This window comes from Myotis yumanensis, unplaced genomic scaffold (assembly GCF_028538775.1).
Source record: "Myotis yumanensis isolate MYYU_CA2020_CCGP unplaced genomic scaffold, mMyoYum1.0.hap1 SCAF_1, whole genome shotgun sequence".
Taxonomy (NCBI): domain Eukaryota; kingdom Metazoa; phylum Chordata; class Mammalia; order Chiroptera; family Vespertilionidae; genus Myotis; species Myotis yumanensis.
In genome coordinates, this window is record NW_027223752.1 from 194,715,104 (window position 1) to 194,727,429 (window position 12,326).

General features: G+C 42.2%; 1 protein-coding gene across 2 annotated transcripts in view; it reads left to right on the forward strand.

Annotated features, from left to right (window-relative positions):
- The first annotated feature begins 937 nt into the window (after window positions 1-937).
- ADAMTS3 (ADAM metallopeptidase with thrombospondin type 1 motif 3) overlaps window positions 938-12,326 on the forward strand; it is a 251,866-nt gene continuing 240,477 nt past the window's right edge. The window contains exons 1-2 of one of the 2 annotated variants that reach the window (XM_070395237.1): window positions 938-1,399; window positions 2,701-2,728. In XM_070395237.1, the coding sequence (XP_070251338.1) occupies window positions 1,331-1,399; window positions 2,701-2,728 (97 nt within the window). In that variant the 5' untranslated portion in view covers window positions 938-1,330. The remainder of the gene's footprint in view (window positions 1,400-2,700; window positions 2,729-12,326) is intronic. The other variant, XM_070395246.1, reaches the window with a different exon arrangement.

The following is a 12,326-nucleotide window of genomic DNA, read 5'->3' on the forward strand; positions in this document are numbered from 1 at the left end:
AAGCTCATCTCCTGTCCCTTCAGCTCAGGATGGTGTCATCTACTCCCTGGAAGCTCTGGCCACACTGGACAGAAATCATTTGATAACTTAATCTTGGTGAGAGGAAGAGACGCTGTGGCCTGTGTACTCCAGTGATAAACAGAAGCAGCCAGTGAGTCAAGGAAGAGACAGGGTATCTTTTAAACTTAATATAAACGAATAAAGCATAAACAAGAACTTAAAGGGGGTGGGGACCACCCCCACCACATGAGGGAGGCGACCGGTGTCTGGAGGGGAGATAACCACGTTATTGAGACCTGGAGGGTCCAGGGGTTCTCTCCTTAGAGGCTTTCCCCTGGCGGGGAGCACAGTGGAGGTTGGAGGAGGCGCATTTCCTAAAGCCCAGGACCCGTCTGTGGACCCTCCCTCTTCCTATAATTAACTCAGTGCCTGTCCCGCCAGTCAGGACCGAGGCTCCCCCGGGCTACCGCCACCCCTCATCCATTTCGGGGGAAGGAGACGATCCGGGGTGGTGGGTGGAGCCGGGGCCACAGGAGCCCCGGCGCGGTGGCAAACCCTGACCCTGCCTGGGGCCAGCCGCCGGCGCGGTCCTCCCCGCTCCTCCCGTCCTCCTGCGCCGGCCGCCTCGGGCGCGGGGGCGCGGGCTCGGGCCCCGCGTGACGTGGGCGCCGGGGCGGGAGGGGCCGCCCGGGGGCTCCGGCCGCCTTATTAGCGCCTTGCGGGTCCCGGGCAGCGAGCAGACGACCGCTTTGCGAGCAACAGGAGCCGGCGAGCGGCCCACTCCTCCCACCTCCTCCGCCAGCCTCCTCCTCCCTCCGGCTCCTCCCGCCCCCACCTCTGTGTGCGCGGCGGAGTCGCCCTCTCCCTGCCTCTTTCTCCCGCTCCCGCTCGCTGGTCTCTCTCGCTCGTACTTCCCCCTGCTGTGCTTTGGGGGACCCAAGCATTCTCGGCGCGGACCGTGGGGATCAATGGTGCTAGGGAAGCCTAGAGAAAGCCGCGCCGGGCAGAGCTAGTTGGCAGCCCCCGTCCCTTCCCCCTCTCCCGGCGGCGCAGCCCGTGCGGGCGCGCAGCACCTTCTCGCTCCTGCGCTCTGTTGGGGAGGACGGGGTGAGAAGGTGAAGTGGAAAGACTGCAGAGCACAGGGGGCCAGTCTCAGAGCTCAGATTTCATTTTCATTGAAGCAAAGCACAGAAGATCAGGTTTTTATTTTTTCTATTCTGCTTTTTATCCCCCCCTTAATTTTTTTTTTTTTTTAAAGAAACTTATTTTGGGGGGTGTATGCTCTGGGCATTTGCTTTGCCCAGTAGTTGAAAAGTCAACTCGACTCGTGATGGTTCTCCTGTCACTTTGGTTGATAGCAGCCGCTCTGGTACAGGTTAGGACTTCAGCTGATGGACAAGTAAGTGGAAAATAATGAAAAACTCAAACCCAACCTTTTCCCGAAAAAGTTCCTCCCCTCTTTCCCCTCCTTTTTCCTCCTCCCCTCCCACCCTTCCCTGTTATCTGGTGCCTTCAGGAACGGTGTTTTGAGGGCTGGGTGCAGTGCGCGGGGCTTTTGCGGGTGGGTGGGTGGGTGGGGGGTTGAATTGCACGGGAGGCGAGGACTCTCACTCCGGGAGCCCAGGCTTGTCACACCTGGGGCTTCCCCACTTTGCGGCATTCGTAACAATTCTTGGTTACAAACTGCAGCCCATTCGCATCCTCGCCGGGCCGTCTGGGTTTCCCCTTTCCGGAGGGCGGACGGGGCGCTCGAATGAAGCTCTGCACGCGGGGTCCAGGATCCCAGTGCTCTGGTTGCTGCCACCGGAGTCGGGTTCGCGGGGATTTCTCTTCTCACTGACTCACAGCTTTTTCGGGCAGACAGAAGCGGGGGTTTCAGGAAGTCCTAGGGCCGGACAGGGAGCCATCCAGCAGACACGTGTCCTGGGAGGACTGCGGCGGGGCTGGGGTTTGACAGTTGCGAAGGGGGGCTGGGACGCTTCCTGCCGTGCATTTTCCTGGGCAGAGGCGGGAGGCGCCGGCCGCTGCTCTCCCCTCCCCCTCTGCGCAGCTCCTCCTCTTTAAAGCTGAGTGCAGCTCTGTTTCTTTTTGGCCCAGCCCCCACCCTTTGGAGACTCAAGGTGAAGCCCGATGCTCTCAGAAGAGTCCTTAAGAAGGCTAGGCGGGGCGAGCCAAGCCATTTGTATTAATTCACATCCTCACGGGGCTGGTGGGATTTGGGGTGCAGAACACGACTGTGAGTTTTTGTAGCTTCTCTGGTCTGCCTGGTCTGAACATAGGGTAAAAAGTATGAAATGGTTCATTCTTGACTTCAAATCTGATACACCAGGCCCCCCTTGAGGCTTCTTTACACACGTATAATATATAGACTCTCTTTTCTAATCCTGACCCAGTATCTGGAGTTTTCGGAAAAGAACATTGAGTGTCACTATTTAACTTTGCTGATTTCATAAATGTTCAGTTAAAATTAAAACGGGCAAACAATTCCCTGCCCCAAATTGTTACTGAATTGGCTCTTGCTCAGGACACAAGAACCTTCTACAAACCCAGTTGCAGCCTGGAGGCACCAATCCGGGTCTCCGGCATCTCCTGATTAGCTAGCTCCTGAAAAGGCACTAATGGTAGAAATAAAACGCACGAGGTGATAAGATGAAACCCAGTAACTGTTTCTTTTTCTTACTTTCCCCCCCTCCTTTCCAGGCTGGTAATGAAGAAATGGTGCAAATAGGTAAGCCTTGTTCTCAGATGTCATTCTTATCTTAGTAGAAAGTAGGAAATGAAGTAAGCTAAGCAAAAATATTGTCTCTGAAATTGCTCCTGTAGTTAAAAATGATTTATAGTCTGGGAACATTTCTGTTCTTCTCTTCCTCTTTCCGGAGGAGAATCCCACTTTCCTCAGGCTGAGTTATGGTGAAAATTCTCCTGCAGTTGGACTTTTCCAGCGTTTTATTACTGTCTTTGGATAAGCCACTGGTAGGTTCTTGGAGGGTGATGTAGGCCTGGAAGAAGATGCGGAGATAAATCAAATCAAATAAACCTGTGTAGCCTTAGGAGGAGCACAGCTGATTAGAGTAGAAGGCAATGTGTAAGAATGCTACAAAGAAGGGGAAAATGAAGTACCGAGGATGGAAATTTTTCTCTTAAAATTTTTTCCAGCTCTGAATAAACTCTCCAGTGAATTCTTTTATTCCATCTGCTTTAAAATGATTACCTGCAAATGTGCAAGATACTATTAGGTCTTTTGCAAATAACATCTAAAACCTCAGTATTACCTGATGATGTGGGAATGATTCCCATTTTATGGGTGAGGAGACTGAGGCTCAGAGAGTGTAAGTGACTTGAACAGGTCACTCCAAAGTCCATGATCTTTTTGGAACTGTTTATAATAATATATTTGTTCTGAATTCAGAGACTGAAAGTCATCTGGCAAGGAGCCAGGCTCCATTCAAAGCCTTTTTATGCACATTTAACTTGGGTTACTTTAAAAGATAATTTTTCTTTTTGGCAGAGTGCTAGTGCGTTTAAATTCTGTATTTGTCAAGTGATATTGTAAAGTTATCTTTTAGACAAAAAGTTTTATTACTGGAAGCATAGTTACAAGTCATTGACCATGTACTATGTGCCAGGCAGTGTTAATTGCGTTGTGTACATTATGTCATCTAATTCTCCCAACCACACTATAAATTATAGACACCATTGTGCCTATTTTAGACTTAGAGAAAATGAAGCTTGACAGGTTACATAGTTACCTGCTGTGGTGCATAATGGAGAGCTGGAGGGTTTCTACACTTGTATACTAATGGGGAGGACCCCAAGATCCAGCCCCAATAGTAGCTGTATATCTATATGTAGCTGTATATCAGCCTTCATTTTATATTTTTTTAAAATTTTGTTTTATTGCTTAAAATATTACAAAGAGTGGTACATATGTCCCCCTTTTTCCCCCCTTGACCTTCCCCCGGCTCCCCTACCCCCCAGTGTCTTGTGTCCATTGGTTATGCTTATATGCATGCATACAAGTCCTTTGTTTGATCTCTTCCTTTGTTTGATCTCTTACCTCCTCTCACCCACCCCGCCGCTACACTCTCTGCTGTAGTTTGACAGTCTGTTCTATGCTGCTCTGCCTCTGTATCTATTTTTGTTCATCAGTTTATAATGGTCTTTATTATCCATAAATGAGTGAGATCATGTGGTATTTTTCTTTCATTGACTGGCTTATTTCACTTAGCATAATGCTCTCCAGTTGCATCCATGCTGTTGCAAATGGTAAGAATTCCTTCTTTTTTATAGCAGCATAGTATTCCATTGTGTAGATGTACCACAGTTTTCTTTTTTTTTTTCTTAAATATATTTTATTGATTTTTTACAGAGAGGAAGGGAGAGGGATAGAGAGTTAGAAACATCAATGAGAGAGAAACATCGATCAGCTGCCTCTTGCACACCCCCTACTGGGATGTGCCCGCAACCAAGGTACATGCCCTTGACCGGAATCGAACCTGGGATCCTTCAGTTTGCAGGCCGATGCTCTATCCGCTGAGCCAAACCGATTAGGGCTGTACCACAGTTTTCTAATCCATTCATCTGTTGATGGGCACTTAGGCTGTTTCCAAATCTTAGTTATGGTAAATTGTGCTGCTATGAACATAGGGATGCATATATCCTTTCTGATTGGTGTTTCTGGTTTCTTGGGATATATTCCTAGAAGTGGGTCAAATGGGAGTTCCATTTTTAACTTTTTGAGGAAACTCCATACTATCTTCCATAGTGGCTGCACCAGTCTGCATTCCCACCAGCAGTGCATGAGTGTTCCTTTTTCTCCACATCCTCTCCAGCACTTGTCCTTTGTTGATTTGTTGATGATAGCCATTCTAACAGGTGTGAGATGGTACCTCATTGTTGTATTGATTGGCATCTCTCCGATGATTACTGACTTTGAGCATGTTTTTATATGTCTCTTGGCTTTCTGAATGTCCTCTTTTGAAAAGTGTCTATTTAGGTCCTTTGCCCATTTTTTGATTGGATTATTTATCTTCCTTTTGTTAAGTTGTATGAGTTCCCTATAAATGTTGGAGATTAAACCCTTATTGGTGATAACATTGGCAAATATGTTCTCCCATGCAGTGGGCTTTCTTGTTGTTTTATTGATGGTTTCTTTTGCTGTGCAGAAGCTTTTTATTTTGATGTAGTCCCATTTGTTTATTTTCTCTTTAGTTTCCAATGCCCTAGGAGCTATATCGGGGAAGAAATTGCTTCGGCATATGTCTGAGATTTTGTTGCCTTTGGATTCCTCTAGTATTTTTATGGTTTCCCGTCTTACATTTAAGTCCTTTATCCATTTTGAGTTTATTTTTGTGTATGGTGTAAGTTGGTGGTCTAGTTTCATTTTTTTTGCATGTATCTGTCCAATTTTCCCAATACCACTTATTGAAGAGACTGTCTTGACTCCATTGTATGCTCATGCCTCCTTTGTCAAATATTAATTGAGCATATTGGTTCGGGTCGATTTCTGGGCTCTCTATTCTATTCCATTGATCTATATGTCTGTTCTTGTGCCAGTACCAGGCAGTTTTGAGAACAGTGGCTTTGTAATACAGCTTGATATCTGGTATTGAGATCCCACCTATTTTGTTCTTTCTCAGGATCGCTGTAGCTATTCGGGGTCTTTTTTTATTCCAGATGAATTTTTGGAGAGTTCGTTCTAGATCTGTGAAATGTGTTAGTATTTTAATGGGGAGTGCGTTGAATTTATAGATTGCTTTGGGTAGTATGGACATTTTAATGATGTTGATTCTACCAATCCATGAACACAGTATGTTCTTCAATCTGTTTATGTCTTCCTCTATCTCTTTTTTCAACGTCCTGTAGTTTTCTGAGTAGAGGTCTTTTACCTCTTTAGTGAAGTTTATTCGTAGGTATCTTAATTTTTTTGGTGTGATGGTAAATGGGATTTCTTTTTTAGTCTCTCTTTCTGTAAGTTCACTATTGGTGTATAGAAATGCCATAGATTTCTTGGCATTAATTTTGTATCCTGCTACATTGCCAAATTCATTTATTAAGTCTAATAGTTTTTTGATGGAGTCTTTAGGGTTATTTATGTACAATATCATGTCATCTGGGAATAAGGACATTTTTACTTCTTCTTTTCCAATTTGGATGCCTTTTATTTCTTCTTCTTGTCTGATCGCAATGGCTAATACCTCCAGTACTATGTTGAACAGGAGTGGTGAGAGTGGGCATCCCTGTCTTGTTCCTGTTCTTAGGGGAAATGGTTTTAGTTTTTGCCCATTGAGTATGATGTTGGCTGTGGGTTTGTCATATATTGCTTTTATTATATTGAGGTATGATCCTTCTATTCCCACCTTGCTGAGAGTTTTTATCAAAAATGGGTGTTGGATTTTGTCAAATGCTTTTTCAGCATCAATTGATATGACTATGTGATTTTTATCTCTCAATTTGTTTATGTGATACATCACATAAACACATTGATTTGCGTATATTGTACCATCCTTGCATCCTGGGATAAATCCTACTTGGTCATGGTGTATGATCTTTCTGATGTAATGCTGGATCCAACTTGCTAGAATTTTGTTGAGGATTTTGGCATCTATGTTCATGAGGGATATTGGCCTGTAATTCTCTTTCATTGTGTTGTCTTTATCTGGTTTTGGTATTAGGGTGATGCTGGCTTCATAGAATGAGCTGGGAGGTGTTCCTTCCTCTTGAATTTTTTGGAATAGTCTGAGGAGGATAGGTTTTAGTTCTTCCTTGAATATTTGGTAAAACTCCCCTGTGAAGCCGTCTGGCCCCGGGCTTTTGTTTGCTGGAAGCTTTTTGATGACTGCTTCAATTTCTTCCATAGTTATTGGCCTATTGAGGTTTTTAGATTCTTCCTGATTGAGTTTTGGAAGATTGTATTTTTCTAGGAATATGTCCATTTCCTCCAGGTTGTCCAGTTTGTTGGAATAGAGTTGATCATAGTATTTTTTAACAATCATTTTTATTTCTGTGGGGTCTGTTGTTATTTCTCCTCTTTCATTTCTAATTTTGTTTATTTGGGTCCTCTCTCTTTGCTTCTTGGTGAGCCTGGCTAGAGGTTCATCAACCTTGTTTATCCTTTCAAAGAACCAGCTCTTGGTTTTGTTGATCTTTTGTATTGTTTTTTTGGTCTCTATGTAGTTTATCTCTACTCTGATCTTTATTATTTCCTTCCTTCTTGCTTACACTGGGCTTTTCTTCTTGTTCTCTTTCTAACTCTTTGAGTTGTAGGGTTAGGTAATTTATTCTCATTGTTTCTTGCTTTTTGCAGTAGGCTTGTAGAGCTATGAACTTCCCTCTCAAGAGCACTTTTGCTGTGTCCCATAGGTTTGGGTTTGTTGTGTTTTCATTGTCGTTTGTTCCCATGATGTTTTTTATTTTTTCTTTGATCTCTCTGGTAATCCAGTCATTGTTTATTAGTGTGCTATTTAGTCTTCATGTGTTTGATTTTTTTGGATTGTTTTTATTGTAGTTGATTTCCAGTTTTATGCCATTGTGATCTGAGAAGATGCTTGATATGATTTCCATCATCTTGAATTTGAAGAGACTTTGCCTGTGACCCAAAATATGGCCTATCTTTGAAAATGACCCATGTGCACTTGAGAAGAATGTATATTCTGTGTCTTTGGGATGAAATGTTCTGAAGATGTCAATTAATTCCATCTGATCTAGTGAGTCATTTAGGATTGATGTTTCTTTGCTGATTTTTTGTTTAGAGAATTTGTCCAATGGTGATAGTGGGGTATTAAAGTCCCCTACTATGATTGTATTGCTGTCAATCTCTCCCTTGATATCCTCTAGAAGTTTTTTTTATGTATTTTGGTGCTCCTATATAGGGTGCGTATATGTTTACCAGAGTTATTTCTTCTTGTTGGATTGCTCCCTTTAGAATTATGAACTGGCCTTCCTTATCTCTTTTTATATCCTTACTTTGAGATCTAATTTGTCAGATATAAGTGTTGCTACCCCAGCTTTTTTTTCATTTCCATTCGCCTGAAAAACCTTTTTCCATCCCTTCACCATCAGTTTGTGTGTGTCTTTTTTTCTGAGGTGGGTTTCCTGTAGACAGCAGATATATGGGTCATGTTTTCTTATCCACTCAGTTACCCTATGTCTTTTGATTGGGGCATTTAATCCATTAACATTTAAAGTTATTACTGATAGATACTTGTTTGTCGCCATTTTTATTCTTTACCCCTGTGTTCCTTCTTCATTTCCTATTTTTTTCTTTTTACAGCATCCCTTTAGCATTTCTTGCATTGCTGGTTTGGTGGTAATAAACTCCCTTAGTCCTTTTTTGTCTGTGAAGCTCCTGATTTCACCCTCAATTTTGATTGATAGCCTTGCTGGCTACAGTATTCTTAAATTCAGACCCTTCCTTTCCATGACTTTGTGTATTTCATTCCATTCCCTTCTTGCCTGATGTGTTTCTGTTGAGAAATCAGTCACTAGTCTGATAGGGGAACCTTTGTAGGTAACTTTCTGTCTCTCCCTGTCCGCTTTTAAGATTCTTACTTTGTCGTTGGTGTTTGCCAATTTAATTATAATGTGCCTTGGTGTTGGTCTTTTGGGGTTCATTTTGTTTGGGACTCTGTGAGCTTCTTGAATTTGTGTGAGTTTTTTCTTCCCTATATCAGGGAAGTTTTCTGTTATTATTTCTTCAAACAGGTTTTCTATTCCTTGCTCAGTTTCCTCTCCTTCTGGCATCCTTATTAAGCGGGTGTTGTTTTATTTCATGTTGTCCCAAAGTTCTCTTAGGCTCTCCTCCTGCTTTTTAATTTTTTTTTTCTGAAAGCTGCTCTGCTTGGGTATTTGTTTCTACCTTGTCTTCTAGCTCACTGGTGTGGTCCTCTACTTCTTCTAGTCTACTGTTGATGCTTTCTATTGAGTTCTTTATAACAGTGTTGTCATTTTTCATTTCTTCTTGGTTCTTCTTCATTTCCTCTTGGTTCTTACACATATTGTTGAATTTGTCTTCCATTCTTTTCATCCACCTTATGACCATTTCTCTGAATTCTTTCTCTGACAGGTTGCTTGCCTCCACTTCATTTACTTCCTTTTCTGGTGATGTCTGTTTTTCTTTCATATGCGGGCTGTTTCCTTTGTCTCCCCATGATCTCTCTTCTCCAGGTGTCTGGTTATGTAGTTCTCTCTCTCCTTTCCGTGAGGAGGAGCAGGGCTCTTCTGAGCCCACGTATTCGCACTGCTTGAGATCCGGTGTTCCTGGGTTCGTAGCTGGTCCCTGGGTGCCATGGTTGCAGGGTCTCTGGATGTATACGCTTCTGATAACAGCCACTCAAGATGGCGCAGTCTCCACAGCAGAGCCGGCAGCTCTGGGAGAGATTTCAGCAGCAGTGGAGGCTGCCCGATTAGGGGAGCCCGATCCGGCAGTCTCCAGCAGTCCCCTGGAGTATAGCTATTGTTCACCCACAAATTTATACTCTCAGTATGTCCACACACTCTCCTTTTCTTCTCTCACTCTCACACTGTCCTGCAGTCTGCCTTCCCGTCGGCAGCCATCTTTCTTCCGGGACTCAGGGTTCTTGAAACCTTCAGCCTTCTTACTGAGCACTTAGCATTGTTGGAACTCTTCCCCAAGCTTAACATCCATAGGAAGAGCAGGACAGAGGAGAGGAGAATGACTGAGAACTGCATTTAAAATATAGTGTCTATGAAGGGACATCTGTCATTTGTGGTTCAAAGCACTCAGCCATCAATATATATCTTTTTAAAGAAGGATTTTTAAAAAAACCAATCCTAAAGTAGGGAAAAGAAAGCTGTTTTACTTTTATTACTTAAACATTTGATTACTGAAACATCCCAACTTTTTACTATGTAAATTAAAAAGCTCTTTTAAGATGATCCATTCTACTGAAGGAAAAAAGTATATGACTTTCATTAAATTTTCAGATAGAATCAACATGCTGTGATGTAAGACACTTGGGTTAGGCTTTGGGCCAGTCCTTTTGTTAATATAAATTACTTTGGTAGCCCTTGCCTGCAGGGACGAAAGTAGTACAGGTGTGTTTAATTTTGGTAGGAAGGAGATGAGTATCCAGTTAAAAGAGAGGAGGGTCGCTCTTGGGCTGTGTTGCTAGAGATTTACTTGCTTCCAAGTTCCTCAGTTTTTTAGGATTTCTTTTATTATTACCATTTTCAAGTTCAGTGAAGATAAAAAGAAATTTGGACTCAGGTCTTGTGATAACAAAAGTGTAGCTATCATTTGGTTTGGGGTTATAATCATTTATGTAGCTCTTAAGACGGATTTAAAAGTCTATTTAAAAAAAATGTTTTGTACAATAATGAGATTATTCTCCCCTGTTTCCATGCATAAAGCAGTTGCTAATATAGAGGTTTGGTAAAATGCACACCTCTACATATAATTTACTTTTTTCCAGTAAATGATTTAAAAGTGATCTTATAAAAATGTCCAGAGGTGCTATTTGATCAGTTATACAACTAGGAAAGACTCACAAGGTTTGTAGAATTAATCAGTTTATATTTGCTGCTCTACAAATTGGCTAGAGAAAATACCATGGCTCTGAATAATTTCTGGATAATTTAATGTCTCAGGAAGAGAGCAATGTAAATTAATGACAAGCTGTAAATTATCAGGAAGCTAAATTTTAAAAACATTTTCTATTGAAGTATAATATGCATGCAGGATAGTGCACATAAATGTATATTTTGCTGATTCTTCATGAAGGTAACACTCCCATACACCTGGACCAATAAGAAGAACATTCCTAGTGCTTGTGCCACATTCATAGCACTATCCCTGTGTGAAGGGTAACCACTGTCTTGACTTCCAACAGGATCGAGTTATTTTGCCAGGTTTTATTGTGTGTGCTTTTATAAATGGAATCCTACAATATGTACTCTTAACTATCTGGCTTAGGAAACCAATTTTTTTAAAAAAAATATATATACCTGATATGCTTCAAGGCTGGAGACTAGAAAGGTGCTTATTTAGGCAGAAAGAAGGCAGTTTTTCATGGGGGCAGGTTAGAATATGTATAGATATATCACCTATGTAGTGTGTCATAGGGGATATTGCTTCTTTCCATTTCTCTCCACTCAGTAGAAAAATGCCTCTTTTTATGTGGGCAAGTATGTTTCACTCTAGAGAAAATGGGCAAATAGGTTTTGAACTGTGACTCACGTTCTCTGCTTCTTTGTCAACCATAGAAGAAATACCTACCTATCTACCTACCTACCTACCTACCTACCTATCTATTTGCACCCATATGTACTCAAATACACCTATATATACTCATATACATTCATACATGCATATGTGAATGTGTATGCATTGTGTATATGTGTGTAAGTGTGTTTCATGAGGTCACTAACATACTTCTGTGGCATCTCAGGGTGTTCTTTCATTTCTGACGCAGAATATGGCCTTGGTAGGAGGCCTAGGGTAATTGTGGGCAGGGAGGCTGACTCTGACACATGTGGCTTAGAAAATAAACATAGTTCTGTAGAAACTGGAGCATCTGAAAAAGAATTCTGAGTCTTTTGTTTCATAAGTGATCCTTTAAGCTGACCTGAGCATCTTTAGAGGAAAAATCATTGTGAGGCTTTGGTGTTAAGCTGTCTCCCTCCCTCCACCCCATCTCTTGGAACGGGGCATGTTCATCTTTCTGTGTCCTCTTTCTGCTTCCCAGCTTCAAATTCAATTGCATGTCATTCTTACCAAAATAAAGTTGCTAATCATGTACTTCAAAATAAATTTACTGAGAAATAAATTTTAATCATGTTCAGGTATTCATTTGGTTTTCAAGGATTAGTGTGAGTCACTTCACCTCATCCTTGGCATATAGTAAGCATTTCCTCTACTGTAGACCTCATGAGAGTAAAGACTTTGTCTCAATGACTGCTGTGTCCCTGTAACACAGGGCTTGGTACCTTGTGGTTCCCCAAATATTTATTGTTCAATGACTGGATCTAGAAAGCAGGGTATTGTCACATTGGAATGTACCTGTGTTCTGAAACTTCTTTAAGTGTGCTTTTTCTGTGTCCCTCTTCAGGTTTAATTAGAAAATGAGGATGGTGACCATGGTTATACAACTCAGTGTTGTCAAGGCTTCTTGTGACCTCTCTTTATACCCCACAAAGTTCAGGGACTGAGGCTTACTGGTTTTTAGGCACTTTTTGTGCTTCATAGGTATTCGGCAAATTGAACTGAATTATGTGCAGGTTTTGAATGCCCACTAATTTTGCACTAAGGTCTACTTGGGATCATTTGCCCTGTTGCTGGCATTAGAGGAAATAAAATAAACTAAGAT